Below are 27,689 nucleotides of genomic sequence, written 5' to 3' on the forward strand. Positions count from 1 at the left end.
AGAGTCCTTTCTGAATGCACACAATTTCTTTCAAGGGTATGACCAACTTTGACCTCTAGAGAAATCACTTTCCATTAAGAAATAAAAACGATGGCAAAACAAAGGAATAAACACAAGTACAATTTGTAACATAACACTCACAAAAAAACTACCCAACATTACCAGTTTAATTTATTTTCTAACTTAATTTAGTTAAACTTCTTAAAGGTCTTCCAACATTCTTTTCACTGAACAAATCACACCAGCAACACTACATAAAACCCCCAGACTCAGAATAGACATATCTATAAGTCGGTCCAGCACAGTGAGTCGTCCCCACCGCAGCTTGAGATGAAACAGACATGGAAGTATGAGCGTCATCGCTGCTCCAGTCACACTCCCCGTCAGCCCCATTAGCAGGGAAAACCTGGGCACTAGCAGGGACAGTAAGTACGAAGACAACAACAAAGCGCCACGAACCATCAGAGTCGGACAAGAGACTCCTTGACTTCTCTGTTTGGAAGAAGATGAGAGGGAAGCATCTGGAGAGAGATCGAAGAAGAAAGGTTGGAAAGAGATCCTTTGCTAGTGGCAAGCTCTGTTGACCATGCAAGGAAGTTTTGCTTGTAATTTGCTCAGCAATCACTGGGTTTTCCAAATTGTTTAATTTCATCAAATTTGAGGAACTACTAGGAGATCATATGCATATCTTTTATTAACATGACATAGCTCCTAAATATGGAAGGACTAAACTAAACTTTCAGTAAGACCTCGGTGTTAACAGATAATGTAACAGACTCACTTTTTCTTTAAAAGTTTTAACATCTTTAATTGTTACTTGATTATCTTCTTATGCTACATTAATCTTCTGACAACTAGTACTTATTGCTAAGTAATAAGTACTATTTTTCTTTTATATGTTTATGTCAGCATACAAATATGACAGTATTATACTGATCAACAAAACTACTAATGAGCTTATCTTCTAGCAGAAGTAGTGGTAATTTTAAGTGGTAATTAATTGAGCTGAAGACCAATTTATAGTGTATCCTGCATACAAGGGTGGAAACTAGTAACCCCCTCTGATCACATGTAGGTAATTTTATTATAGTTAAATTAAGCTTATGGAGAACCACACATGTTTAGTTAGATGGCGAGCTAGATTTTGTCACCTCTGTTCTTTGCTACTCATTTTTAAATGAAATTTTTTTTGAGTAATTTCTGACAAAACTTTCAAGTAAATAGTAAGGAAATATGGTGGAAAAATTGCTATAATTTAGCAATTTTTTAAGTTTTAATCATAATCTCTATTTGATGAGAATGATTATGGGGACAAAAAGATGAGGACTGTTGTAGTCTGCATGATCTTGGTTTCTTGGTCAAAATGAATGATGATGTTCATCCTCACAACTAGATGTGGAGCCTTCAAAATAAAACCTTAAAACATTTTTTTTTAATTGAACATTATTTTTCTGTATGACACAAGAAATTGCTGAGAGAAGCAATCTGGGTAAGTTTCTATCAGTCTCACCTCTGAGCAAACATGTTTGAAGAATTTCAGCAGCGGAGTAGAAGGGCAGAGGGTAGGACAGAAGAGCTTTGGCAAGAAGACACAGATTGACAACAGGTCGAAGGTTAGGGGGCAGGTTGTCAGTGATGACTTCACTGGTGTCTGGTCCCCAAGTCAACACCGCCTGCAGGGAAGAAACACTTCAAAAAATGTGTCTAAACCAGTGTGCCCCGTCTTCTGTCCCATCTGCATCACACATGCTGTCTAAAAGAGCATGTGCATTTGAAACTCTGTCTAAACCCCGTTTCTTTGTCAGATGCCCCTACAAAATGCTGAATAAAAAAAAACAAGGCATCAACTCTGAGCTGCACCTTACCAGTAATGAAAAAGTAGTTTTCATGATGCATGCAACTCCATGGGTCCACCCCAGCATGGTGTCAAACTGCCCTCTATCCTCCATGCTGCCCTCTAATGGAGGGAGGAAGATCTGCGAGGTGTAGGAGAAGATGATGACGCCTACTGAGACAATGAAGTCTTCTGGGTCCACAGACAGGGAGAGGAAGGACCAGGACCAGTTGCTGGCACAACTCAGACAGTACAATATGACTAACAGGCTGGCAAAGAGACAAGAGATAAAGCAAAAGGTATAATCTTCTCAAATAATAATAATAATAATAATTTAAAAAAAAAGATTTTTAGACATTCGGGAAACTTTTTTTTTTTCCTTTACTGAAACACAGAAAGAACACACTTGAAAGTGGTGCTGGAAAGTTTCCTATCATCAGTCATTAAATTTTTCCTGCCTTAATTCCAAATCATTGTTACTTCCTCGGCTTGCAATAACGCATTGGGCCTTGCCTTTTATTTCTGCTTATGATGGTGTCATCATGCATAAACTTACTAACCTAACATTGTTCTTTCAGAGAAGTGATGTTTTGAATTACTGACTTTGGAGAATTATTTTGAAGCCGATGAAGCCGACATTTCAGATCAACTAACAACTAGGAAATGGATAATCATTGGATGAGTTGTATGTATTTACCAGCTTAAACTCGGATTGTGATTAGCCTGTCATTTCCATACACATCTTTGTTTATTTCAGGTGTCTGTCTTGGGGCATAACCACATTCTTCAAATTATTTTTCAAAAGTAGCAGAGAAAACTCTTTGGCTAACATACTGAGTGACTAAATGAAGATGTCCTTACTCAGATGTATTTTTTTAAATCATGATGCAAGAATAATGCTAGAATTCCAGGAATTTCAGATTGGTTGACATTTGTGTATTTCAGACTGTTATAGGTCAACATTTCTTGCCCTTATTTTGCTTAGCTTCCAGGTCATCACACCATTTATTAAACTATTGCTGCTGCCAGTACTTATAAACATTTTGTTGATGTTGTTTTTAATGTCTTGCTGACCTTTTTGCCTATACTTGTTTTTTTTTCTTACTGCATCCTGTTTAATATCCATTTCCTCTCTGCATTCCTCCATTAGAGTCTTTTCAACACACCCTTTTATGAAAGGAGGGTTTGGTTGATATGCTTTTCTTCCTTGCAACAAAATGCCTTCAGCTATATTTTGGGTTCAATATAAGAAAGATTTTTCAATAACCCCCTGACTTCTCTCTTTGGTTTGTTTATCTGTTTGATCAAAATTATAGAAAAAAAACAAAAGGGTAACCTTTCGAGCACCACTTTAGTCATATTGAGATATAGTTGCATGGTTTTGCCTTTTTTTTTTTTTTTTTGCTCCTGCAACTTAATTAATGAAATGGTGCAGAAGAGTGGACTGAATTGATTTTAAAAAATGTCTAGAATTTTCATAGTCAGAACTAAGATGTAATGTGCCGGTTCACAAGATTAAAAAGCAAAAAAGGGACGAGACAGCTCTCAGAACTCCTGAAGCAGACAATATCTACCCTCATCTTTGCACTTCTTGGCTCAAAACAGGCTCAAAAAGGCATTAGAAATAAATCAAGCAAACAGAAAAAGTAGTCAGTAGCAGGTGAAAAAAGCGCCGACCCAGCAGCAGCTGCAACAAGATTGCAGGAGTGAGAATAAGAGCATATTAGACTGTCCACCTCACATCTTAAAAATGATGCATTAGCCTTACATGTGTGTGGATCACTTTTTACTTTCCACAGTTCTGCAGGAAAAGTAAAATATGTCTCTACTTTATTTCCATCACCTTATCAGTACGTGAGCCAGGGAGCAGAGCAGGCTGAGCATGGAGACTGGTCTGAGATCAGTTAGCAGCAAGCAGGGCAGAAGGAACATCAGGGACATCAGTGAACACACTGATCTGGGAGGAGCCACTGCGGACAGACTGTCACACAGCAGAGTGGTGGAAACAAGCAGATACAGGGTGCAGGTCATCAGCAGTTCAATCACCTAAAAACAGAGATTTTTCCCATTACTGAATGTTGTGGGAAATCAAGAGGCTATCATGGCTTATATTGGCATTAGGTTTAATGCAAGCTTTTTCTAAATCCAACAAAGAATAATATTTATTTATAAAAAAGCTTTTCATGATTCACAAAGACACTTTGAAGGATTTTGAAGGTCAGCTAAAAGACTTTGAATTGAATCGGCTGGGGGAATGGAAGTCAGTGAAGGTTTTTCAGATATGATCTCTGCTGTGAGAGTGAGTGAGAAGGTGTGCTGCGGTTCTCTTGGTGTGCTGGAGTTGGTCGTGGATTTTGGAGAGTGAACCCCAGATGATCCTGTCACAGTAATCGAATCAAGAAATGATAAATGTGAAAATGGAAGTTTCAGAGGTGAAGAGGGAGACTGAAGGGTAAACGCGAGCAACATTTGATAGATAGAGAAAGGCAGTTGTGAAGATATTGCTGATGTGGTTCTCAAAAATCAGATTAAAAAAAAAACTGGAAAACCTGTGAGGAGTGTTTTCTGTGGACTGGTGAAGCAGAAGTTCTGAGCAGATTCAGTTTTACCTGGGCTACATTGATCATCCATCCTCCAACTACTGACCAGTTTGGCCACAGTCCTTTACAGCAGGCGTCCATGATATCCTGGTAGCTGTGTCGGACTCTGACTTTTGACACAGAGTTAGATTTTCCACTAAAAATACAGAAAATCAAATTCACTGTGCATTGCTCTGTAACAAAACAATGTGATCTCACACATAACATGCAGTAGTGTAACGTGAAACTAGACTGGCTCTAATTAAAATCTTGAGCTTAACAAGTGCACCGTAATAGAAAGTTTACCTGTGTTCCTCTTCGTACAAACAAGCCACCAACCTCCTTCCAGTGTGGTTGCAGACCCAGGCTGACAGAACAAGCACCATCAACCCCATATAACCCGATTGAATCAGAGCAAATGGCAATCCCAATACAAATATACCCTGAGGAAGTAAAAAGAGTAAAAAAAAAAATATATAATTAAAAGGGAATTTCTGAGCTCCAAAAGAGCAAGTAGTAATAATACAATTCTAAAACTCTTTGTAGTTTAAAGGTTGGAACAGAAAAGATGTAACATGATTCATAGTTTAATTTTCTTTGTCCTTTTTTTAAATGAAAAATGATGTTCTTGTCATGGTTCTTGTTACTTTTATGTGTTTTGCAATATTTAAGAAATCTTTGACAGATGTGTAAAACACAAACCTGAATTTAAATTGTATCCATGTTCATTTTAAAATTCAAACTCAGCGAATTTTTGCCTTCTACACCTGTTTTTCTTAAAGAATTAATGTTTGATTAAATCATCTGCAGATTCCAGTACAGAAAGGGCCTAACTGCTTCACTGAAAAAACTGTTGACCTTTATGGGTGAAAAATATAACAAAAGATGTAACATTTTTGAAGTAATTATGAGTTTTTACACATTACAATCAACAATTTGTAAGTCAATAGGAAAATTACAATGATCAAAATGTTCGACTAATTGTGGATTCCTTCAAATATGAAGTCAAGTTACCGAATTGAACAGAGTTGCCTTCCTCTAAATCAAACTGTAGTTCAAAGAAATCAGAATGAAGTAAAATAAAAGTCTGGACTTGTGATAACAAGGCTTTACAGAAGTCTGGAGTAGAACACTTAAACTTTATATTACAATTATTTGTGTATTTAGAGAAGTTTGTTGTGATTTACAACGTGCATTTTTTTTGTCTTGCACAGGCTTGGAATTAAATCTTGACCGAGTTTTTCTAAAACATAAATATGGATTTATTTGAGCCATTCAAATTAAAGCAGGTGAAACCAAAGTCTAATTTCTTATCTTTGTGTCATTAAAGCTGATTCGCATTATGATTTAACCTTCAGCTCAGTCTCAAGTCTTCTTCTGCCTTTGACATGTTTTCTTTCAGGATTACTGCTATTTACCTCCATCTGCCTTCCCATTAACTCCAACCAGCTGTCTGGTCCCTGCTGAAGAAAACAGTCCCTACAGCATGATGCCGTCATCACCACAATTTCTCACTATGGAGACAGTTTCCACAACTAATTTATTGTCTGATCCAAGCAATCATGCTCTCCAGGACAAAGACCAAACAATAAGTCTTCATTATACTGTTTAGTTAAAAGGACTTCTTAAACACTTTTCTAACCATTCAATTAAATCCCAATTTAGGAACTGCAAAAAAGACTATTCCACTTGATCATCCAATCTTCTGATTTACTGCTTCCCTGACTAAAACTCTTTAACCCTCACTTATCACCCTGCCCTATATTTTTTTCTTCCATGTCACAATAATGCAATATTGTGTGTTGATCTTTAAAAATACCAGTGAAACACATTACTAATGTGACAAAAAGTGAAAAGGTTCAGTTAGTAAGATTACCTTGATAAGTCTCTGTATTTTGTACAGAGACCCATGTAATTATAAAATAAATAAATAAATAAATCAACCTCGCATGGACTAAGGACAGCTGAGCTGGAAAGGAAGAGAAAAGAGATGAAAGAACTGTTCATGATTGGATGATGAGAAGGCGAGAGGAGAGTTTTGGCGAGACGCCTGGAGAGTCTGAGGATGCAGGAGACCAGCAGGAGCAGAAAGAAGAGGCGAGTCGAGCTTTGGCCCGTCACCAAGACACAAATGTAAGAGACTGCCAGAGAGGGAAGATGGAGGAGAGGGATGGGAGGTGAAAGTGGGATTCTGGGGGCAGTGGGGGAAGGGCAGTGGAGGACGAAAGAAGAAGAGGGACAAGAAGAGCGAGAGAGAGGGTGGAAGGAGAGGTGAAGCCTCGCTGTAAGAGAGCACAAGGTTGGATGATGAGAGATCAGAAGAGGCAACAAGCTTCTTTGATGGAGTTGTTGTGTTTCGAATGTTGGAACATGCAGATACACAGGCTCACTGAGAGATCCGTGGAAGCACATCACACACTGTGGATACATAAACAGACAAGTGAACATTCTCCCTTTTCAAGTTTCTATTTGGTAACTGCTGTCTGTTAGGCATATGCTGATGGAGCTTTGATGTTCAAATGGAGCGGCTGGGGATGAAAGCAGTTTGAGAGAAAACTGACACTCAAGTATTTGATTTCATCTCCCCTTGCTCTTCCACGGCACTTCTTTTTCTCTCTGTGTTTTTGCCAGCTAATTGGTTACTCTGAGCACAACCTGAAGCAGCTCCCAATCACAAAGAAACACAATATAGGAAAGAAATACATCCATAATTGGCTTGAGAGAAAACAAATTGTTGTTTTTTTCATCATATTTTTCTCTCCAGTCTTATAACTAAAACAGAATTTTCATATAAAGCATTCAGTATTCAGTGAAGTGTGCACAATCGTTGTCACTTTAAAAGGTTACAATGGTAATTTGTCAGCACTTTTGCTACAGCTGGACTTTCCCAGTGAAAAATTCCTAATGCTTCACCCTGCAGGTCATTTCCAATGTTTTATGCAGGCACATGTCTTTTCCTTAAAAAAAAGTGACAGGAAAATGTCTTTTCACTATCATGAGGGGATTAGGTGGAGCTAGTATGAGTAGAAACCAGACAGGTTTGACATTTAAATGACAAATAGTGCCATTTTTAAAATCACAGTGAAATTCCTATATCCGAGTCCTATCAAAGTGTGTTATTATTCTAGAGTCAATACAAGAGAGGAGGAGTTTCTGTCAAGAGAGACAGGCTTACTTTCCTAGACACTGTTTGAAAGTTAGGATAATTTCTCACGATATATGAAAAAAAAAAATGTTGCATTAACTACCTTTTTTTACTATTCAGCTGCCATCTTAGTAGGTCAGTGGTTAATGAAAATATTAAGCACCAAATTATGCAGGATAAATTTCTATGCTCATTACGCTCAGTGGTGACAATTATACTTAATCACTTTTTACAGAAAACATGAAAGCTTATTTTTAGTCCCTTGGAAAAACACTGATACTCCTTGAACCTCTCAGACTTTGTGACATTAGTCAGATCTTATTTAAAAAAACAAGAAGATTAATGGTCAATAATTTCTTTTACAAATAAAAATTGGAAACAGTGGTGTAAATTCTTTGTATTCAGCCCCTCTTGTTTTAAAACCCCTAAATAAAATTGAGCGTAAAAGCCATCAGAAGTGAACAAGTAAGTAAGAGGGAATCCACTACTGTGACATTTGTCTTCAGTATAAATGTAAATTGGTTCAACCAACAGGACAATAGGCTGGATATTTTAATTTGCCTTTCAAACCCCATGGAAAATTGCTCAACAACCTTATCACACAAATCCCAACTAACTTGGCAGTGGCAGAATCATGCTCCCACATTGCTTCTCTTTAGCAGGGAATAATCTGTTTATTGTTGACCGGAAGCTAGATGAAGTTAAATACAGGAAGATCCTCAAAAAAAAAAAAAAACTCATTCAGAGGAAGCAACAGAATTTAGACAAATCCATCCGTTCACCTTCAAACAAGACAACTCTAAACAAACGACCAGAGAGCGGCATTCACACATTTAACGTTATTCATGTGTTTTAAATCATCAGTCAAAGTCAAGACCTAAATCCAGTTGTGAATCAATGCAAGACTTGAACATTGATTTTAACATATGCCCTCCATCATATCTGACTGCTGTTTTGCAAATAACATAAAGGGTCAATCTCTAGTTGTGCATAACTGGTTGAGATATACAGAGTGCATATATACAAGTAGTTTTTCAAGACTTTTCTAAATTAAATATTCTTTCCATGCTGCTTCACAATTATGTTTTTTGATATGGTGTATTATGTAAAATATCAAGACAATAGAATTAGTTATGTGGCTTTAGGATGGCAAACTGTGAATTTAAAGAAAAGTATCTCTTCTAAATAGAAAGGATTTTTTTTCCCGCCGACTATCAAATTAATTTCAGCCTTTCTCACTGCGATATAAATAAATAAAACAAAAATCTTCTCACAGGCGCACGTTCTAGTGCTCCCTCATTAACAATCGGGTTGGATATCAAACTGAGTTTCAATATATTCCCACCCTGAGAGCGCTGAGAGGCGCAGTTGGTTTTTTATGCATTTTTTAGCAGCAAATTTGCCCTATAATAAAAGGTTTATTATGGTGGCAGGCATTTAATTATAAGGGTATCAATAAATGAATCAACGAATAATAGATACATTTTTACTTCTGTAAGGAAACTTGCAAATTACCTTTATTGTGACAGAATTCATGAAAATTTACACAAACCTTTTGTAAAAATTAAATATATATAATTTTACTGTATTTTTATGCAATTTTCTTGCTGCACCAATTAGGAGTTCACCATTGGTTTTAATAGGTAGTTTAAATAGGTAAGATTAAATGGTGAAATGTTTTTTTTCTTTGAGAACGTGCATCTTTATCTGAACTGGCACAGAAACCTGGCCGATTAGGAAAAAAGAAAAAAATAAATCCTGGCACTCAGATAAATATACTCATATTAACATACCATGCATACTTGTAATCATTATTTACTGGATGATAACTGTATTAAGAGCGACTAAAAATAATTTTTACATTAAAAACACAATAACATTGAATGCATCTTCCCCCACCTCCTAAAGGGATCTGAACTGTCAGCATTTGTGTGTTTTTATATGTGTGTGTGTGTTTGTACGGCTGGATATTGATGCCCTAATGTCATAATGGATTCTCAACGGACCTAGTGACACTGTTCAATTACACTACAGCCATTCATTGAAAGAGTATATTTACATGAGTGCTTGAATACAGCCCAGAATTTTCAGCATAATGAGCTATTAGTTTTACTGCAATGCAGACACTGTGTGACCAGGAAAAGTGGAGATTTTTAATTTTTTTTCAAATGATTTGATTCACACTGAATTTGATAATGAAGACAAGAGAGTGTCTGACAAACAGCCTCCGAGACTACAAAGCATTGTCTGTTAATGTTTAAAAAAATACACACACACACACACAATAAGAGCGAATTAAATAGAATGCAAAATGCTTGATGCTTTTTTAATGCAGTGAGCAGCTCAACACCTGCAGCATTTGGCATTTACATTTTGCATTTGTCTTTTAGAGAAACGGCTCAAGAAAGGTTTCCAAGGAAAGGGGGGGAATAGTGTGTAATGTAGTAATCAGAAGGAAAACATTAGGGCTCTTAAAAGTTGCAATTTAGTCTTTAAAGTAGCACTGGTTTGAAACAAATAACTCAAAAAGAAAGGGAAACACAAATTGATCATTCTGGAACACTTAAGAAACTAGATGAAGGTAAGCTAACCTGACTGAAGTCCTCCCCCGCCTCCTTCAAATCAAACACAATTAGAGTCAAACATTTATGCAGCAAAAATTTTCATTTTAAAGATATTAATAAATATATCCAGAGCTCGACGGTCAACTGGCCCCCCACATTTCCAGAATTAAACAAATAGGGTGTCAATCAACTGTGCTACAAAAATTTTGACACCACTTTTGTTTCATTTGAATAAACAAAGTAGAGGTGACTTCACTTAAGTTCCTTTCACTGGGTGTTGCTGGTTGACCTTTACTAATTTGTTGCCTACAGCATTCCGTGTTTGATTAAAGCTGTTTGCATAAATAAATATTTGCTACTTTCAATGTTTTTGATCACAAAATAATTGCTTTGTGTTAGTTTGGATGTTGATTAAATTTGAAGTGAAGGGTTTTATTCTTACATGAAACAAAATGAATTGAAATTAAAATTTCTGGGGAACGTGCAACCTGCTTGCACATACCTGGATGGCATTGGTGACGTTCCAGCTCGCCTCCCAGGCTGTGATGAAAGGGTGGGAATCCAGAGCTGTGGCGTCAGTGTTGAGGCTCTGAACTGGAGAGGCCAGATTTGTGGTGACATGCTCTTTTTGAAGTGAAATCAATAGATTATGAGTGCTCGTCATTTCATTCTCTTTGTTTTCCTTATTTCTATTGCCAGAGAGTCTCCCTCTGGAAGACCTATGTACCATGCAGAAAGTACTCTTTTTCTCTGGATTCTGGTTTAAATTATTCCCCCTCTTGTTACCTTGCATCTCAGACAATTGTTTTTTCTTGCCAAAGCCTTTTGTAATTTTGACTGGACAGGAGTTTACTGAAGTTACGTCGACAGATGTGGAGAGTACTTCAGCTCCAGTTTCTTCAAATGTTGGACTCTCCAGCCTGGGATTAACAGTGGATCTTAAACTTTTGTGTTTATCCGTCAACGTTTTGTCATCTTCATGTGTGAAAACCTGTCCATTTTCACCTGTGGACGATTGGCTTTCTTTGGTGTCATCACTCTGGGGATTATTTCTGCTTTTGACGCTTTTAATAGGCGATCTTTCACCCTCGGTGTAGATTCGATTCAATTCGTCGTTGCATGTCAGAACCAGCATCTCTTCATCTTCTTCAAAAAGCCTGTCCAGAAAATCCTTTCAGGTGAATTCCTCCAGTCAACTGATCATACTAAAAAGCCACATTCTTACACTACTCTTTGCTGTCCCTCAAGTTGTGACTTACCTTGTTGTCCGATCCCAGACTAATCTTGACGCGGCCTGTCCCAACAGAGACCAAACTACCCTCCAGGGCTGGCCAGGGCTTCGACCCCAGAGAGGGGACCCCATCTTCAGCGTTGGCTCCAACACATTCTACCTTCATGCGTTGTGCGGTTCTGAGTTATAACCCCACTCACATTTGAATAGATATGTTCAGCCAAACACACACATGCATAGTTGCACACATTGTGGGCCCAAAAGTTTTCAAATAAGGCTTTCATACACAGTGATTGACAGGTTGTTGAGCTGTAACTTTATAATGTGCCTGTGCTTTCAGCAGTGAAGGACTAAACAGCTTTAATGGCCTTCACAGCAGGTTTGTTTACACTCGAAGAGGCAGTTGAGGGAAAAAAGCCTCTGCATGAGCTCCTGAAAATAGTCCATCAAAATCTCATAATAAATTTAGTATATAAAGATGTGTGCAAAACTTTCAAATCATTATTTGATTTTCTAAATTTTGGTACTAAAAAGTCAAATAAATCCTATTTGTTGGTACTATTTTTTTTTAACTGAAAAAAATAATTTTTGCAATAATTTTTTTTCAACTACCAAATTTGGGCTTTTAAATCTTTGAGACATTCTTAAGACTACGAAATTGTGTAGAGGATAAATAATTATTTTGTTACCATTTCAAAGATACAAGAGTAAATGAAAGTGCACTGATTTCCTCTTGTGATCATTTCTTCTCTTCCATTTGTCCTTTTAGAAGGGCTATCTCTGTTGTTGAGTCATACTTTGCTTAATTGTCATTTCTCTTTCTTGTTTCTCCAAGCTAGTTTCTAATTATTAGGCCTCACATTAAATTCCATTATTTGATTGTTGGTTTCAGCAGAAATTAATTCCACTGGTTTTCAGCCTTAGTAATCACCCTTCATATCACTTTTTGCTTCATTCTCTCAGTACTGGATCTGCTTGGTGGCCTGCTTAACTGTAGTTGGATTGGTGGTGATAGTTGGAATCTGCACTTTGGACTTGTATTAGTAAGTTTCAAATATTGTCATTAAACCTTTTAACTTGCATTCACTCTGCCCCAGCCTGTATTTTGGTGATCTCAAAACACCATACTGACACTGACAGTGTGGTCAATGTCAGCATCCTTGGGACTGATAAACCCAAGTAAAATCTAAAACTTTTAAAGACCTTCTGAAAGCCTGGAGAGGTAAAGATGCTTTAAAGACTGCAGGAAAGTCTTTCTTAATTGGAAGCAAAACAAAATTAGTGTGCTTCTTAGCTCTGGGCAGAAAAGCTCTCCTGCAGCGGTCCGTGCTGAAGAAACTTGTCTCAGAACACGTTGTCAGATTACGATGGAAAGTGAAAGTTAAGTGTTTTCTGTAATGGCTAGCATTTTGTGAACCATCTTTCTGTGATTAATCACCTCTCCCACAATAGAGCCAATCATCTTTATGAGCTTGTTCAGCATTTTTAAGTGACTGATTCTGATGCCGCTGAATCCAGATGACTGCAGAACAGTCTACACTTTTAACTTCAGAGTTACAGAAAATGGAACATTCTTACTACAGAAGCTCAAGGACCTTGAGCTTGTTCAAGAAACACAAAAATACTTTTGCTGAATTGCCGACTCGTTGACCGTGTCACTGTTGCATCTTCTATGCAATCTGTTCTCCAGGTGAATAAACATTGACTTTATAGTCTTGTAGGCTGCTTTGCAACATAAATACATTAATAGCTTTTTGTCCAAAATACAGAGTGCTTGGAATTCATGTTTTGAGCTGCATGTATAATTTATGCTGTACACACAATCAAGCTGTTTGTTGTTTTCCTTCACTTAATAGGTGTCCATGTTTTGCCCCAGAGTGTGGTGAGTTGTGCAGGGCAGCAGGAGGAGCCATAGAACAGTAGTGTATGTAGCTCAGGACTCAGCAGTACAAAAACTTCTCTCGTGTTTCAAAGTATTTCTGCGCACAAATAGATTTTTTTCCACATCTACTTTTCCCCCATTGTTTGCTCTGTTTGCATTAACCATGACGGAGGTGATGTAATATTTTATTTGCTTTGTAGTATTGAGGCTTTTATCTCCAAGCTCTGTTTCAGAAAAAAAAACAACAACAACAACAAAACCGTTGATGTACTTTTTAGGACCCTTTTAGATGCCATGTTTTAGTGCCCGTCTCACCTTGAGAGGTTTTTATGTCTCTCCATCTTCACATCCATCCATGTCTCTGCACAATTTTTTGAAGGAGGAGGAAGAAGGAGGAGAGAGAAAAGGAGGAGGCCTGCAGGAAAAGTTTGGCTCAACTTGTGTGAAACTTTTCTGTGTCATTCAACACCAAAGCGCCGGAGAAGACGGCGCGCACTCCGCGGCGCGCAGCAGGGCATCAAACCACACAGAGCGAGCGAGATGGATCGAGTACTACTTCTTTCCCTACTGGTGCTTATCGACGCGTTGCTATGGCAATACTGCCATACCCAGCAGAGAGGTGAGTCACCAGAGAACGATAGGTAGGCTAATCGATACTCCAATAGCCGCCGCCGTTGTCGTTTAAGAGTCGGTGTCGTTCAGAAAGGTCCTTGTTAATGCCCCGAACTCTGCTTTACAGCTCAGAGACCGACTCAATATCTGACACAAACCTATGAAAAGCACTTCCCCCGGTCTGGCTTTTCCATTTGTGTGTGGCCGCACTACATCTCAACGTACACTAAGTTCCACCGCACAGTTTTAAATGGGATCACATGAAACTCCCGTCATCAATAAACACAGGAACACATGTGAGCCACCAGGACTTGCAGAGAGATTCTGGCCTGCTTGTTTGCTCTGAGAAGTCGGAGATTAGAGGCAGACATGTTATTTCTAAAGTCATAAATTATGTTGAGTGCTTGAACTTTTTTACATCATGAACTTTTAAAGATTCTCTGGTGATAAGAGACAAATTTAGACTGCAGCTGGAAAACGATTCATCAGTCTTTCAAGTTTCACTTTGTAACACTATCAATCATTTATTCTGCAGTACAACATAAGATAAATGGTACCTGTTATTTAGTAAGTTACGTTTTGTGTTGAATGTTGGAGTGTTAGACATCTTATGTCATTGTGATTTAATACTGATATCAGAATCTTGTCAAACACTGCAGTAAAAAATCTTGAATCTATGTTTGATACTTTTTTTAAAGGATTCAATTCAGGGTATCTAAAGACTCTTTACAAAAAAAGTCATTTTTATTCAGCCACATATAAATTCCAGATTGTATTGAGTCAGACTTGCAGCATTCACTCCTCCAGGATGAAAAGTACTTGTGTTGTGTCATTGACATTACAGCAATCTCTAGTACTGAGCATGCATGTGGTGATAGTGGAGAGGAAAAACTTACCACATATTTTGGTGCATCTAAAAGTATGAGTTTTATATCATCTCCATCTAAATGTACAGAAAAAAAGTAGATTTACACTGTTAAAAATAACAGGTGTAATAGAGAGTGACATAATGGATGTAGATTTTTACTTATGTTGTCTTGTTTTTCTTATATGCTTTATGATCACCTGAGCATCTGGGGAAGAAATTGCAGTGTTACATATTCAGTCTGACTTTTGCACTAACAGAGCCACTTTGATCATTTGACAGACCTTGAATCTTCATCAGTATAGATGGAGCACATGTAAGGGGCAACATAAAACTAATTAACATTATGCTATTCACAAGAATAGATTTAATGTTGGTACAATCCACACAAATGTGTAGAGAAATAAGATTAGGTTCATAACTGTTGTGCACAAGTTCTCTGATGTCTGCATATATTAGTGAATTTTGTTTTTCATTGCGTTGGTATTGACCAAAACTAATGGACAGATGCAGTGTGAAATCTTGTGGTTTTATTGTTTGGCAGTCAGCATTGTGTCTTGATATAGAGCAGTAAATGCTCTAGGGGACAAAAACAGCTTTTGAGTCTGTTTGTGTGGGTGCAAAAGGCTTTGTAGTGTCTACTTGTTGGCAGTAATTTAAAGAAGTGCAGTCCTTATGTGTTCCTTAGTGGGTAATTCCTGTCATTTTTGTCCGTATTCGTACAAAATACAACTTTTCAGACATATAGTTTCAGTGCAATCAAATAGGGGGCAAAGAGGCACTGGTTTGTCAGCAGTAGAGAGAAGATAAAACTTAAAATTTTAAAAAGGAATAATGGGATTCCTCAACAGGATGTCAATCCAGTTTATGTTGTCCATGAAACATAAGTTACCCAAAAGTGTAAAACGTGGCTAACGTCCCAACACTGTGGTACTGTGTCTGCAAACTTTAATTATGATTTAATCTATTTGTACATACACAAAACAAAACTAAGGCACATTTGATGTTTTCCAGATATTTCCAGTTTTAGGTTATTAATAAAATGTACGTGCAGCCTTTGCCTTGATTTTGCTGTATTTGTTTCTTGGCACTATCCTTTTTTGTTTTTATAAGAGGATAACAGTTTTTCTTTGTCCAAGATGCACAAATCCTTACAATAAACAGCTCTCTGTGTCGTGATGAGGCTGTGGAGGCTGGACTGGATCAATATGCAGGGAGGCTGAGTTGTCAAGTGAATTTGCAGATTTTAATTTTAAAAAAATGATGAAAATATGAACTTTCGAAAATCATGGGGAGCCAGGGCAGAACAAATAATATATTTCATGGAGCAAAACCAGTAAGGCCCTGTGTGTGGCCCAACTGGGTGTGACACAGGGAAGTAATGGAGGAACTAGCAAGGAGTAAGAGGAGAAGAGGTGCTTCAGTACTGGGAGATTAAATGCTGAACAGAAAACCTGGGTTAATGAGCTAACAGGCAGCAGGCATGAGGGGAGAGAAAGAGGAAGTGACTCAAGGGGTGAGGGAGAGTACATAGTTAACTAGAAAATGAATCTAATACTAAAGAATATCAAGATCTAAGAAACATAATTAAACTAAGAATAACGAGAGACAATAAATAAACTAGAATGTCTGAGGACTGAACTAAAATAAAAAAAGAAACCAGACTAATCTAATCAAAGAAAGAGACAAAAGAACAGAGAATAAACAAACCCTAAACCAACTCAAACAACCCAAGATCATGACTCTCCAGTATTAAGCTTTTTTTCTACACGCACTTTCTGTTTGAAAAAGACAGAATTTTTAGTACTTCAGATGAATAAGGAATGAGACTTGAATTGGTTAATCTACTTGTGGAACAAATAGTGCCATGAAATGAACCAGAAAGAATGACTGCTCTTTTATAGGGCGCGTGTGTGTGTGTATGGTGTGTGTGGGTGTGTGTGTGTGTGTGTATTTGTGCGTGTTTGGGTCGTGACATTGTCAACAATGAAAAATGAACAATAGAGCCTGGTTAAAGATGACGACTGACAGCTGAGACGAAAAAGAAAAGAAAAAAACCACCAAATAGAATAGCAAGAAATTCTGTTGTTTGAAGGTCATACTTTTAATGTGTTTCCTTAAGTAAAAATCAGGTACGTTTGTTATAAAATTTGCCTAATATTGAGTTGGATTCCGCTTTAGTTTTCAAAAATGTCCGTAACTATCTGAGCGAGCATGGCAGAAAAATGTCACATGGATTTGTGTTTTCTTGTTTCTGGGATAAAATTCTAGATCGCTGTCGCAACAAAGTGGTCTGAAGATGAAGTAGACATAAAAATGTGCAATAAGACAAATGAGACTTCATTAATTTTCTCTAGCAAAATTGTTTTGGAAGACAATGGCAAGTTTAGGTTCCTTTTGAAGTTAATAGAAAAATGTGCCAAGCAGGCAGTGGCTTGGTCCTGATTTAGCACTGCACATGCTTTGGTCTAACCCCCTCCTGTGTATAAGCCAGGATCTAAGTTTTCCCAGAAGATCATTATTTTCTAACTCTATTTATAAGTGGTCATAAAGATATAATCGATTATTGAGTTTATTTCCATGCTTAGGGAGATTTTGATGGTGTTGTCTGTCTCCAAACTGATTAGAACAAGGTATTGCTTGCCATGCCTTTTTCTATTTATCTTGAGAACATCCCCTGTTTGTGTTTAACCCAGGAGTGCTGTGGACCTCCTGCGGAGGAAACAGAGGGGGCTGCCATCAGTATGGGAGCGTTTCTGCATACTTGTGTGTGTGTGTGCGTTGTGTGTGTGTGTGTGTGTGTTTGAAAGAGAGAGAAGAGAGTGAGTAGAAGAAGGCGGGAGAGGCCATCTGTGTTAGCAGCCTCATTACTAGGCGTGTCAACCAGGCATGCTCTCTGTCAGAGACGGAGCTCAGACAGACACCAGGAGATAATCAGTAGAAGAAAAAAGGAGGGGGAGGAGGCCCAGGTCTGAAAGAGAAAGGAAGATTTGGTCTTCAAGAGTTGTTAGACATTGGGTGAGACATTAATGAAGGATAGATGAAGTCGGTAGTTAGAAGGTCCAGAGGGACTAAGGGAAAAGATTAAGTTTTTAAGAGAGACGATGACATAGAGATAAAACTTGTGGTATAATAAAACTGCAAGAGTCCAAAATATAAAGAAAGCTGTCCTTTCTCTGTCATCTATTTGCTCTGGTTTTGTTGGCCGATAATTAATTAATTTATTTTATTGGTGGTGTTAAATGTTCATTCAAATTTACTAAACATCTTGTTTTAATTTCAAGACCACATATTCCAATTTTGATGTCTGTGGGAGGCGATTTACGTACAGTGTGATATGAAACTATCAGATTCTTTAACCGACCTACGGTCTTAAGAGATGGGGTCATTAAACTTTTTACTCTGTCACAATGACCCCACATGCGCTTTTACAAGGCTCTTTTTGTTTGTGGCTTTGCGAACTGACGATCTGACGGGACAAACCCCCGCTTCCCTGCTGTCTGAACACAACATTTGCCACGCTCCCCCTGAGCTTTGCACTAACATTGCAGGAGGGATAATCAAAGACTGTCCTGTAGGGTCTCTACTTAATCCAGTGTGCTTCAGTCTTATTGAGTTTACTCTTTCATTTACTGACTGTGTGTGTGGGTAGACCTACTTCCACAGTTTATTGGACTTTTTCCATTGCAAGTAGGTGGGAGGACTTGGTTAGAAAATGTGGGATTTTCCTGGGTTTATCATCATTTTAACCAGAAGAGGTTTTAGATTTGCTTCTGATGCATTGGTATTTATGCTCAAATGTCACTGTTTGTTTGATTTTTTCCAAACTATAAGTGGTTAAAATGTATGTATATGTCTGTGTGTGAAAGGAATCTAGATTGTGAATCAACTGGGAAATCAACATTTTATTTGGCAAAACCATGTAACTTACTCATAATATCCACTTCCCTCAGAAGCTTTATTATGCAGCTTTAACAGGCAAAGAATTAGGAAAGTTGGGAAAACTGATTTCCCTGTTGACGTTTATCATATGTTAATATAGTCACATCTGCAGAGTGATATGATGATTTTTTTTTTTTTCTTCTATCACAGGATTTGCTTGGCAAAATAGACCATTCTGTGGATAAAACATCTATAAGTAACAGCGGGTTATTTTAATGTTGGGCAGTGAACATGACGTAAATCCAGCTTAGTTGTATTAGAGATTTTTTTTAGGTGTGTTAAGTTCAGTATATGTTTAACCCAATTATATAAGTTGTAGTTACCAGCATTCAAACCAAAAGTGAATAAAAGAAAACAGTCACAACATTCTGCTCTTCATAGAATTTGTATGTTGCATGGTTGCAGCACAAACAAGTCTCACTGTTTCTCCTTTGCTTCAAGGCAGCGAAAATATCACCAATGACATTGTGTCAATGACATTAATCACACAAACACCAACAGCTGTTTAAATACTTGGATATTACAGGATCTTTTAGCCTGCTAAAATTAGCCAGGTGCTAATTTGCACTGGTGCTTTACATCTGCTGACAGTTAGGTTGCGGTCAGGACGAAGGATTTGATTGAAAAGAGTTCAAATGCAGTCAGTTATCTTGATTTTAGTTTGAATATTTGTCCGTACAATATAGGACACTGGACAGATGATGTAAACTCATGCAGTTAAACTTCAGCTACATGAATTTATTATTCAGAGCTTTTAGAAGGAAAAATAGACCAGCAACATTGCAGGTCATTCAGATTACTTGCCCTATGTGTATAAAGGACCCTTATAACATCCTTTTCTTCACTCCACACCCGCTTGGAGTGTTTATTGCCATAAAGTTCAGTATCACATGGGTTCTGCTGAAGACCTATTCACAGTTAGCTAAATTCACCTTTCTATTTTTGTGATGGTAAAGCAGAAGTGTTTTTCCAATTCTGCTTCCCATAGAACTGTTTGGCATTGAGTTAGTGTGACTGGTGACCCTGAGATGCCACTCTTTTCTGCAGTTCTATTTCAGGAAGCCATGGAGATTTGTTTCCCTCTCCTCTGCCCTTCATGCATTTTTCGAAAATAAGTTTGGCACAGTATTTTTTTGCTTTTAACATTTTATGTATTGTTTTGACTGTAGATATTGACAAGTTTAAATGAACAACTATTTTCTTGTGGAAATTTTCTGACTTTTACAGTAGACACACTGGTCCTCCACTCTAAGTGACAAGGTTTTGTATCTTTTCCTATTTCGAAGTGGGGATTAGATAAATGTTCCTCTTTGTCAAATCGTATTTAGAAAATTGCTTTAATTGTGCTGTATGCAATTCATATATTTTAGCAAAACATTGTCCTGGTTTAGTTGTTGATAAACACAGAATAGAATATGTCTTAGAAAAATGAACATTTATTATTGCAACTCTATAAGAGGAACGCTGTTAACAGAGTTATTTGCTTCTATCAATGTGTGGCAGATTATTGGCTTTATTGCAACACCATGGAGTTACTTGACTTGTGGACTTTTCTGGTGAAACATTTCATTCTCCTAAAAAGCAAAATCTTTTCTTTTTTTTTTTTCAATAAAATCCGGGTATGTGCATGTGTGTGTGCTACTGTGTGTGTATCCTTGCTGTTTTGTTGTCAGAATAGCATTGATAATGCTGAGGAGAAAATCAATAGTTAATTCTACCAGGGACACAATAGCTGCTCTGCCCAACTCCATTCCACGATGGGCTTAGACACAGAGAGAAACAGGGCATGAGTTGATGAATTGGTAAGTGCGAGGGTGTGTGCGCGCGTGTTCTTGTGGGTGTGTTTTTGCGAGTTTATATGCGGGGGTGTGCATTTGTGTTGTGCAAAAGACTGTTTGCTGTAAGATATGGATTTGCTGGGAACAATATTGAACTTGAAAAATAAATTTAATGAGTGTCTTTGGGTGAAGGTGCAACATCCAGGTTGGTTTAATTAGATTCCACATTTAGGATACATATGGCTTATAAATTATTCCATGTGTTTGCATAGCATTTATAAAAAAAATAGAAACAAATTTATCCAGTTTATCCAGCAAAACCTGCTACCTTCACTAGAAAATGGCCTTTTGCGAAGTCACCCCATGTTATGGTTCTCCAACCTGTACTTGACATTGCTGAAATAGATAAAATTACCCATCTTCACTCTGAATAACTGCAGTGGTGGAGTGTGATGGTTTTGTTCCTGCAACCTTTTCAAATATTTTCACACATCTTCAGCAGCGGTATTCCTAAATTACTTTGCAGCAGCAATTTACTTTTAGTTTACTTGGTAGCATACTTTGAAAAGTAAAGCACAAATAATAAAGAAACTTCTTGGAACTTTTAAGGCCAAATGCCTTTGCAAACAGTAAAAACTCACTGAGCATGTACACTTTATGTCCCGAAGGCAGTCATTGTCCATTTCACTTTTAGCTTCGGATCACCGAAGCTAACATCACAGCAACATGGCAACTGTCTGAGTAAAGTGCTTAGCATTAATTCGACAGATGATGAGCTGTCACATGGTTGCAGGACATTCGTTTTCAAGTCACACCAAGTCAAGCTCCTGTGAAGTAACGTCCTCATGGTGTTTTGCCATATGTGTGGTTTACAACAGTATATAGCAAGCATGGGAGACATGACTGTTACTAGTTTCGAAGTTCAGAGAAAGAAAGAAATATTAATGAGTTATAACATTTTATTTTCCATGATATCAAAAGTAAAAAAAAAAAAAAAAGAACAACAGGCGTCAGTGGGACGTTTGCCTGCTGTAGTGGACCAGAACTGAACAGGGGGAGTTCAGTGTTTTGGCAAACTTCCTCAGAAAATTGTTCCTAAAAGACTTTCCATTCTGACTGAAAAACTGAATTCTGAAAGTTGGAAAATAAACAAAATTCTGTCCAATTGTAGTTTTTCATTGCACAGAATTTTGAGAACAAAATGATGCAATTTTTGTCACGACTTTGGGATATTGGCCTGACTATGCAGATCTCTTCAAACTCTGTCCCAGACAAGTAAGGCTGAATCATCTGCCACAGGAAACGTCTGCTTGGTTTGATAATTATTTTTATTCTTTTTCATTTGAGTTGTTCTTCCCTGGAAACATTTTCAGATGGGCTTAATGAATTTGCTTCTGAACCTAGGAATGTGTCAAAAGTAAGTCATTGGCCACAGTATTTACTGGCTGCTGATGTCCATTCTTTCTATTGGATTTTGTAAATTCCTACTGTAAACTGTGATGCCAGTTCTTCACTCATTTTTTGGAATATCTGATATTAATAGCAAATTAACAAAATTAACATTGTAGTTGTACAATTATTGAAATGTCCTTCAAACTAGAACCTTTATTTATTATTTTTTATTAATAATAATGCATTGCTAATCACTTTTATGTAATCTGTAATAGGGAGTTGCTACATTTCCTGATCTTTGCAGACTCTTTGTACGCATCATTTGTATAGCAACACAATCCGCTCCTCCCAGAAAAAACAATATTTAACAGATGTTGGTTGTTAAGTCTGTTTGCAGAAGCTGAACAGATCTACTCTCAAAATCCCATCAAGTCCAGCAGACTAGAGGTATTTTAAATATTCATATGATACAAAGGATGGAAGGTTTGTTAGACAGACGAACAGATCTTTATGTCGGCTGTGGGATTTGATGCCGTGAACTCGCTGCTGCAGCGCGCTATGCCTGACATACAGATGTGCCGCTGAGAAAACAGACACTGCTGACCTTTACACACATAAACACACAAATGTCTGCAGCTGCAAAGAGTTTGGAGTGACCTCTGCCTCTTCATCTTTCTATGCCATTCTCTCATCTTACCCCCCACCCCCTGTCTGATCTTTTGGGGTGCTTATATTTTCCCAGAGGGCTTCCTGTGGTAACACATGGTGTCAATAATGAGCCCCCCTACAAGGCGCACACAGTCATACAGATACCCCTCCTCTGTATCACCAAATCCTTTTTTCCCTCTCATGTCTGACTCTTTCTTTCCTATCACTCATCTCTTGTTTTTTTCTTCTCCCCTTTCATTCCTTGGCCTCCCATTTGCTCTCATTTTCCACTTCTCATTTATTTCCTCCATGTTTTCTTCTTTTCCTCCCCCTCCCTTTTTGCACCAAAAACATGTTAAATATTGAATCAGACAAAAAAAACAACTGACAGATGAAATTGTGATTGGCATAAATATTTTTATTTTCTTTAAAAGTACACTCTAAAAGCATGCAGCACTTGTACGCACTTTCCCCCCCCCTCCACTATTCATCCTTCCTGAGTCCTCCTGCCCCTCATCTCCACCCCCCTTCACTGTCTTCTTTTCATCCTGTGTAGGAGTACCGCTGACAACCTCTGCGGCCGTAGCCGAGCTCCGTGCCTAGCCTGGGATTGTTTGCCTTGCTCCTTCTTCCCCATCAGTTCTGGAGGTCCTATTGTTTTGTTCTTACTTAAATCACTTCAGTTCAAAACCTGTTTATCCACAGTGAGCACACTGAGAGCAAAGCTGTCTTTTACAGGAGAAATCTGTCTGACACAGACAATTCAAAGGGAGCCAAAAGGCAAGGCAAACACCCCCTAGCTTTATTTTTTATTTTGTTTTTCTATTTGTTGGGTTTAGTTTGGACTAACTTCTTTTTCTGGGCTTGAGAAATTCAGAAGTTTGAGGAACAAAGCACAGTTTTTAACTTCCATTTTAAGCTGATTTGATAAAGTATAGATACAAACTGGCTTAATGGGAAGATGTAAACCTGATAGTTATTTGTAATAAGTAGCAACAAATCTTCCATTGAGAAGAAATTTGGACCCACTTATCCTTGTAGAATTGTTTTAAATGTATTTATAACAAAGGGGTTTTGAGCATAAATATCTGGTTTTGGTCACACCCCAGCACTGAAGTAGATTGAAATCTGAATTTATACTAGGGCACTCCAAAATGCATATATTTTTTGTATCATACATGATAATCCTGCTTGATACATGGTGCAGGACTTGAATCTTGCCAATATACATGGCAAGTTGTATCTTGAATTTTCAAATGCTATATGTGTTGTTAATATCTGGAGTTAAATTAGAAATTATTCACCATTTTTTGAGCCTGCATAATTTGAGTCTTTTGTAGATGTTGAATGAAAGTAGTCTGCCTCAGGCAGACATAAAGTTTTCATGATTGCTGAGATATTTATCTTTCAAATGAGACAACTTCAGTCCTGTTTCAAACAAGTTAATTGCTCTCATAGGTTTTATACAAGTTTCCAGTCAGTTAAGATGTGGTTTATGATCTTAATTAAAAGGTAGTAGTCAATTTCCAGACAAAGTAAAGCTGCCTTTTGCTATAAACAACCTAACATTAATGACTTACTGATGCTGGCTTTGATAGACTTTCACATATATAGTTTTATTTCTGTTGGCTACCGAAGCTGAATCTTGTATTTTAAAGAAGAAAACTTAACTTCAAGGCGTTGTAGTTAACTTTTATTTGATTGGCTACAGGAATAAAAAAAATAATTCTAGCTGTAATATTTTCTGTGCGATCAAATTGTGACTGAATAATTTTGAAGGCACATCTCTGTAACAGATTATACCCTCAGACGTAATTAAAAAAGTGACTCAACCAGACTTTCACCAACATCACACACTTTTATGGACTGCCTTCCAAGAGAGACATTCTTCTGCGCTTGTTTGCATGCCTGCTGTGGGCCACTGTGTTGTAAGAATGTTTAAGCTGCGGTCTGTTCTTAGAACTGGGTTTCCTCCAAGTCTGAGAAGTTGTGTATTGATACCAGCTGGCTTTAAACACTGCTGGAAATCACCATTTCCCTTGCATACAACATCCGTGTTCAACACATGGTTTCAGTATGCTCTAAACAATATGAGTTTGTGTCCAAGAAACAGATATTTTCAAAGGATGCCTTTGGATATTTTTGAAGCATTTGTTAGTTTCTGTCTGTGTGTACAGCTGCAATTATTTAGTATTGGGCACCCTCTAACCTGTCACATTTGTGAACCTTGACCTGGCAAAGGTCACGTTACACTGCCTTGTGGTGTTGAAATTGCAGCCAGCTATCTTGGTGAGGGCAGCCCCAAAATTAACTTGAATCTTTCTCAAGATTTTTCTTACAAAGATGCAGAAAATACTTTTTTGTCCAAACAATGAGAACATTATTTAAAACCTATTAATGACTAAATGGAGTTAAAAAGCTGTTTTAAATTGTCCAAATAGCTCTTAAATTGTTTAGGATAAATTTGGACAGAAGAAAAAAAGAATAAAATTTCAGTGTTAATGAAAAATGGTTTGTAACCATTTGGTGTTTGAGCTTTAGTTTGAGAAAACTAGAACTACTTTCTAGAGTATTTAAAACATATTTTTAAAGGTATTGGTCACTTTATTTCAAAAGTAAGTACAGGCTTAAGGAACACTTCACAGGTTATTTATGTTTGCAGAGGTGCAGAGATTATGTAGAAATGTGCACATCTTTCCAAGACAGTGGAGAATTTATTTATTATATTTCTAGTGGCAACACAGATCTTGACAAAACCAGGTTTGAGAACCACAATCATTGGATCACTGACCTCTTGCTCACTTGAATTAATTTGACTCAAAGGTAAGTTGGAATTAGCTTGTACCTAATATGAAAACATTTTCTCATCTGTAGCTTAAAATGATATTTAGGTCTATGCAGTCAACTTGACTGACAGTACATTAAATAGAAGAATACAAAAAATTGTTCTTCAAAAACCCAGCAAATGCCATTTCTGTCCTTATTGACCGATTTGTATTCGGTGCACATGGTCTGGGCAGCACAGCTCTGAGATAGAGGGGCACACATGCACACACCAAGAGGCAGCAAACAGAAAGGCCATTATTTTTGGGGCTGAATGTTTGTGTGATTGAGCTGATAAAGCGTCAGAGGAATAAGAGTCTATTAGGCTGGCCTGGTTAGCTATAGATTTAACATTTATACGCACCTCTGTCACTGTGTGTGTGTGGGTGTCTGACAAAAAGAGAGAAAAATGCAGGCAGAATGAATGAGGGCCAAAGACGCATGTGTGGTGTATACACTTTTTGCTTGCCCGTTATTCCAGTTGTTTTTCTCATCAATATCTGTGTGTGTATGTGTAGAACGACTTTCTGTAGGTAATTTCCCATTTCTATTATACTTCTTGTATTTCCATTATTCTGGTTCAAGGCAAATCCACAGAGAAGCCAGTGCAGAGCAAATGTGTACATGTGACATGAGATGAAATATGTAGAAATATGATGTGTGTGTATGTGTACATGAATGTGTCGACATGACACCTTTGCCGTCCTGTAATAATAGACTAACAATACCAGGGGAATTTGAGGTGCAGGCATGTGATTGGGCAAGACTAAAATGGATTGAATTATTTCAGTCTAATTTCCTGTTCATTTTGGCCCAGAAGTAGCATAGTAGTTTGTCTTGCAAATAACATCATAATGGCTGCAGTTATTTAGTGCTTGTATCAAAGCGCTAAATTGGGAAAGGTTTCTAGATGTCATGTATAAAGGAATGAAATACCCAGACTGTCAGAAATTCTGATTGATAAATCTTGTGTGAGTAACAGCTAAGTAGAGTTATCTTCTTTTCTTTGTTCACTTGAGTTATTTTATCCAGAACAGATAAATATCAGAAAGATTTGGCTTGTTGAACATTCTTTAAATCAGGGGTCTGAAATTCTAGTCCTCAGCAGGTGGTCGAGTTCTCCAGAGTCCTGCTAATTACTTGATTATTTGGCTCAGGTGTGCTGAAGCAGAGACACATCTAAAAGTTGTAAGACGCCAGGGGCCACCACAGATGGCTTGTGTGTATGACAAAAAGGTTGCATTAATGGGGCACATGCTTGCCATTTTCCCTACATGGTTTGTGGACTGCAAATGTGGAATTTGCCTCATTTTCCAAATGTAAAAAATTGCTCTATGCTTTGTTTGATGTGGACTTTTTCACTTCTCTACTTGCTCTGTGTGGATGAGAAATTCATACAAGGGTGTTTACACCATGGGTAGTAGGGTGCCAGGCAGGAGAGAATGACACACACTTAAAAAATCCTTTCCAGTTCTGTTCCCAAGTTGTTACATGTGCCAGCATGTAAAGCGACACTCTTGGCACATCTCAGACTTTAGCGGTTTTTTTTTTTTTTGCTATAGCCTTTGGTGCATTTTTAGATGCTGACTCTATTTTTAAAAAATTTCATAGAAATATTTATTTTTGTCATGTGCATATGTACAGCAATTTTTGAATCTTGGTTTGCATTTCTCTTGTGTGAGAAAGACTAAGGGAAAGGATTCTAGATATCATGTGTCAGCTGCTCATCATGGATTATGGCTTTGCTAGGTTATACAAATAGACACTGCTACATGTGCACATCACAATGTTAAAACTGTACATTTTATTACTTTGCTTTTTTCAAGACATCAAATATATTAATATTAAGCCTTTAATTAGCTGTAGGTTAGAGAATAATGAGTTCCAATCAACAAGAATGTCCAAGAGCAAGTAGCTCCAACGTTATCAGCTGCACTGGCATGTCTACCAGTGCTGAGTTGGAGCACAGGATGGTTGTGAGTCATCTGAAATGTCTCTACTCCAAGTTCCCTTGGGTCATAAAAGTGGAAATGAGCTACTACTTCAGACAGCTCATGTCAAGGTTTTCGTTTAAGGATGTTTAATAAGTTATCAAAATTCTCATCAAAGGTAAAAACATTAAAAAAAAAAACAAGTTGGTCAAATAAAAAAGTAGTTGACAGAAGATAGTCGCTCAAAACTCTTTGAGTTTTAAACAGCTGCATTTGCATAAATTGTACAAAGACCCATATTGCAAAAAAAAAACAAAAAACAAATGTTCAGTGTTTTTGTGTTCACCTTATGTGTTTCACTCCTCAGTGTTTTTAAGATTCAACAATTCCTAAACCAGAAGAAAGTGCCACATTCTCAAATGCAATGGAAAGTTGTTTTTCCATAAACAATGTTTCCCCGATT

At 37.5% G+C, this 27,689-nt stretch overlaps 2 protein-coding genes across 2 annotated transcripts in view; one reads left to right on the forward strand and one right to left on the reverse strand.

Moving 5' to 3' along the window:
• Positions 1-201: 201 nt before the first annotated feature.
• On the reverse strand, positions 202-11,485 carry LOC129375362 (vesicular inhibitory amino acid transporter-like). Its single transcript, XM_055054395.1, has 8 exons — positions 11,382-11,485; positions 10,625-11,279; positions 4,720-4,856; positions 4,444-4,570; positions 3,678-3,880; positions 1,866-2,103; positions 1,511-1,673; positions 202-521 (listed from the first exon to the last, which is right to left on the reverse strand). Exons 1-8 carry the CDS (start codon positions 11,483-11,485, stop codon positions 202-204), a joined length of 1,947 nt encoding a protein of 648 aa, XP_054910370.1.
• Positions 11,486-13,701: 2,216 nt separating this feature from the next.
• The window catches only part of lama2 (laminin, alpha 2), a 147,705-nt gene continuing 133,717 nt past the window's right edge, over positions 13,702-27,689 (forward strand). Inside the window, exon 1 of the mRNA XM_055054154.1 lies at positions 13,702-13,854. Within this exon, the coding sequence (XP_054910129.1) occupies positions 13,776-13,854 (79 nt within the window). The 5' untranslated portion in view covers positions 13,702-13,775. The remainder of the gene's footprint in view (positions 13,855-27,689) is intronic.

This window comes from Poeciliopsis prolifica, unplaced genomic scaffold (genome assembly GCF_027474105.1).
Source record: "Poeciliopsis prolifica strain line A6 unplaced genomic scaffold, Auburn_PproV2 SCAFFOLD039, whole genome shotgun sequence".
In the NCBI taxonomy this organism is placed as follows: domain Eukaryota; kingdom Metazoa; phylum Chordata; class Actinopteri; order Cyprinodontiformes; family Poeciliidae; genus Poeciliopsis; species Poeciliopsis prolifica.

Bases quoted from the DNA above. Each gene is read 5' to 3' on its own strand.
- LOC129375362 (XM_055054395.1), bottom strand. From the start codon at position 11,485: ATGGGGTCCCCTCTCTGGGGTCGAAGCCCTGGCCAGCCCTGGAGGGTA. The intron at 4,571-4,719 runs GTAAACTTTCTA...CTGTATTTTTAG, and splicing joins TTGTACGAAGAGGAACACAG to TGGAAAATCTAACTCTGTGT. The intron at 1,674-1,865 runs GTAAGGTGCAGC...TCTTCCCTGCAG, and splicing joins AAACTACTTTTTCATTACTG to GCGGTGTTGACTTGGGGACC.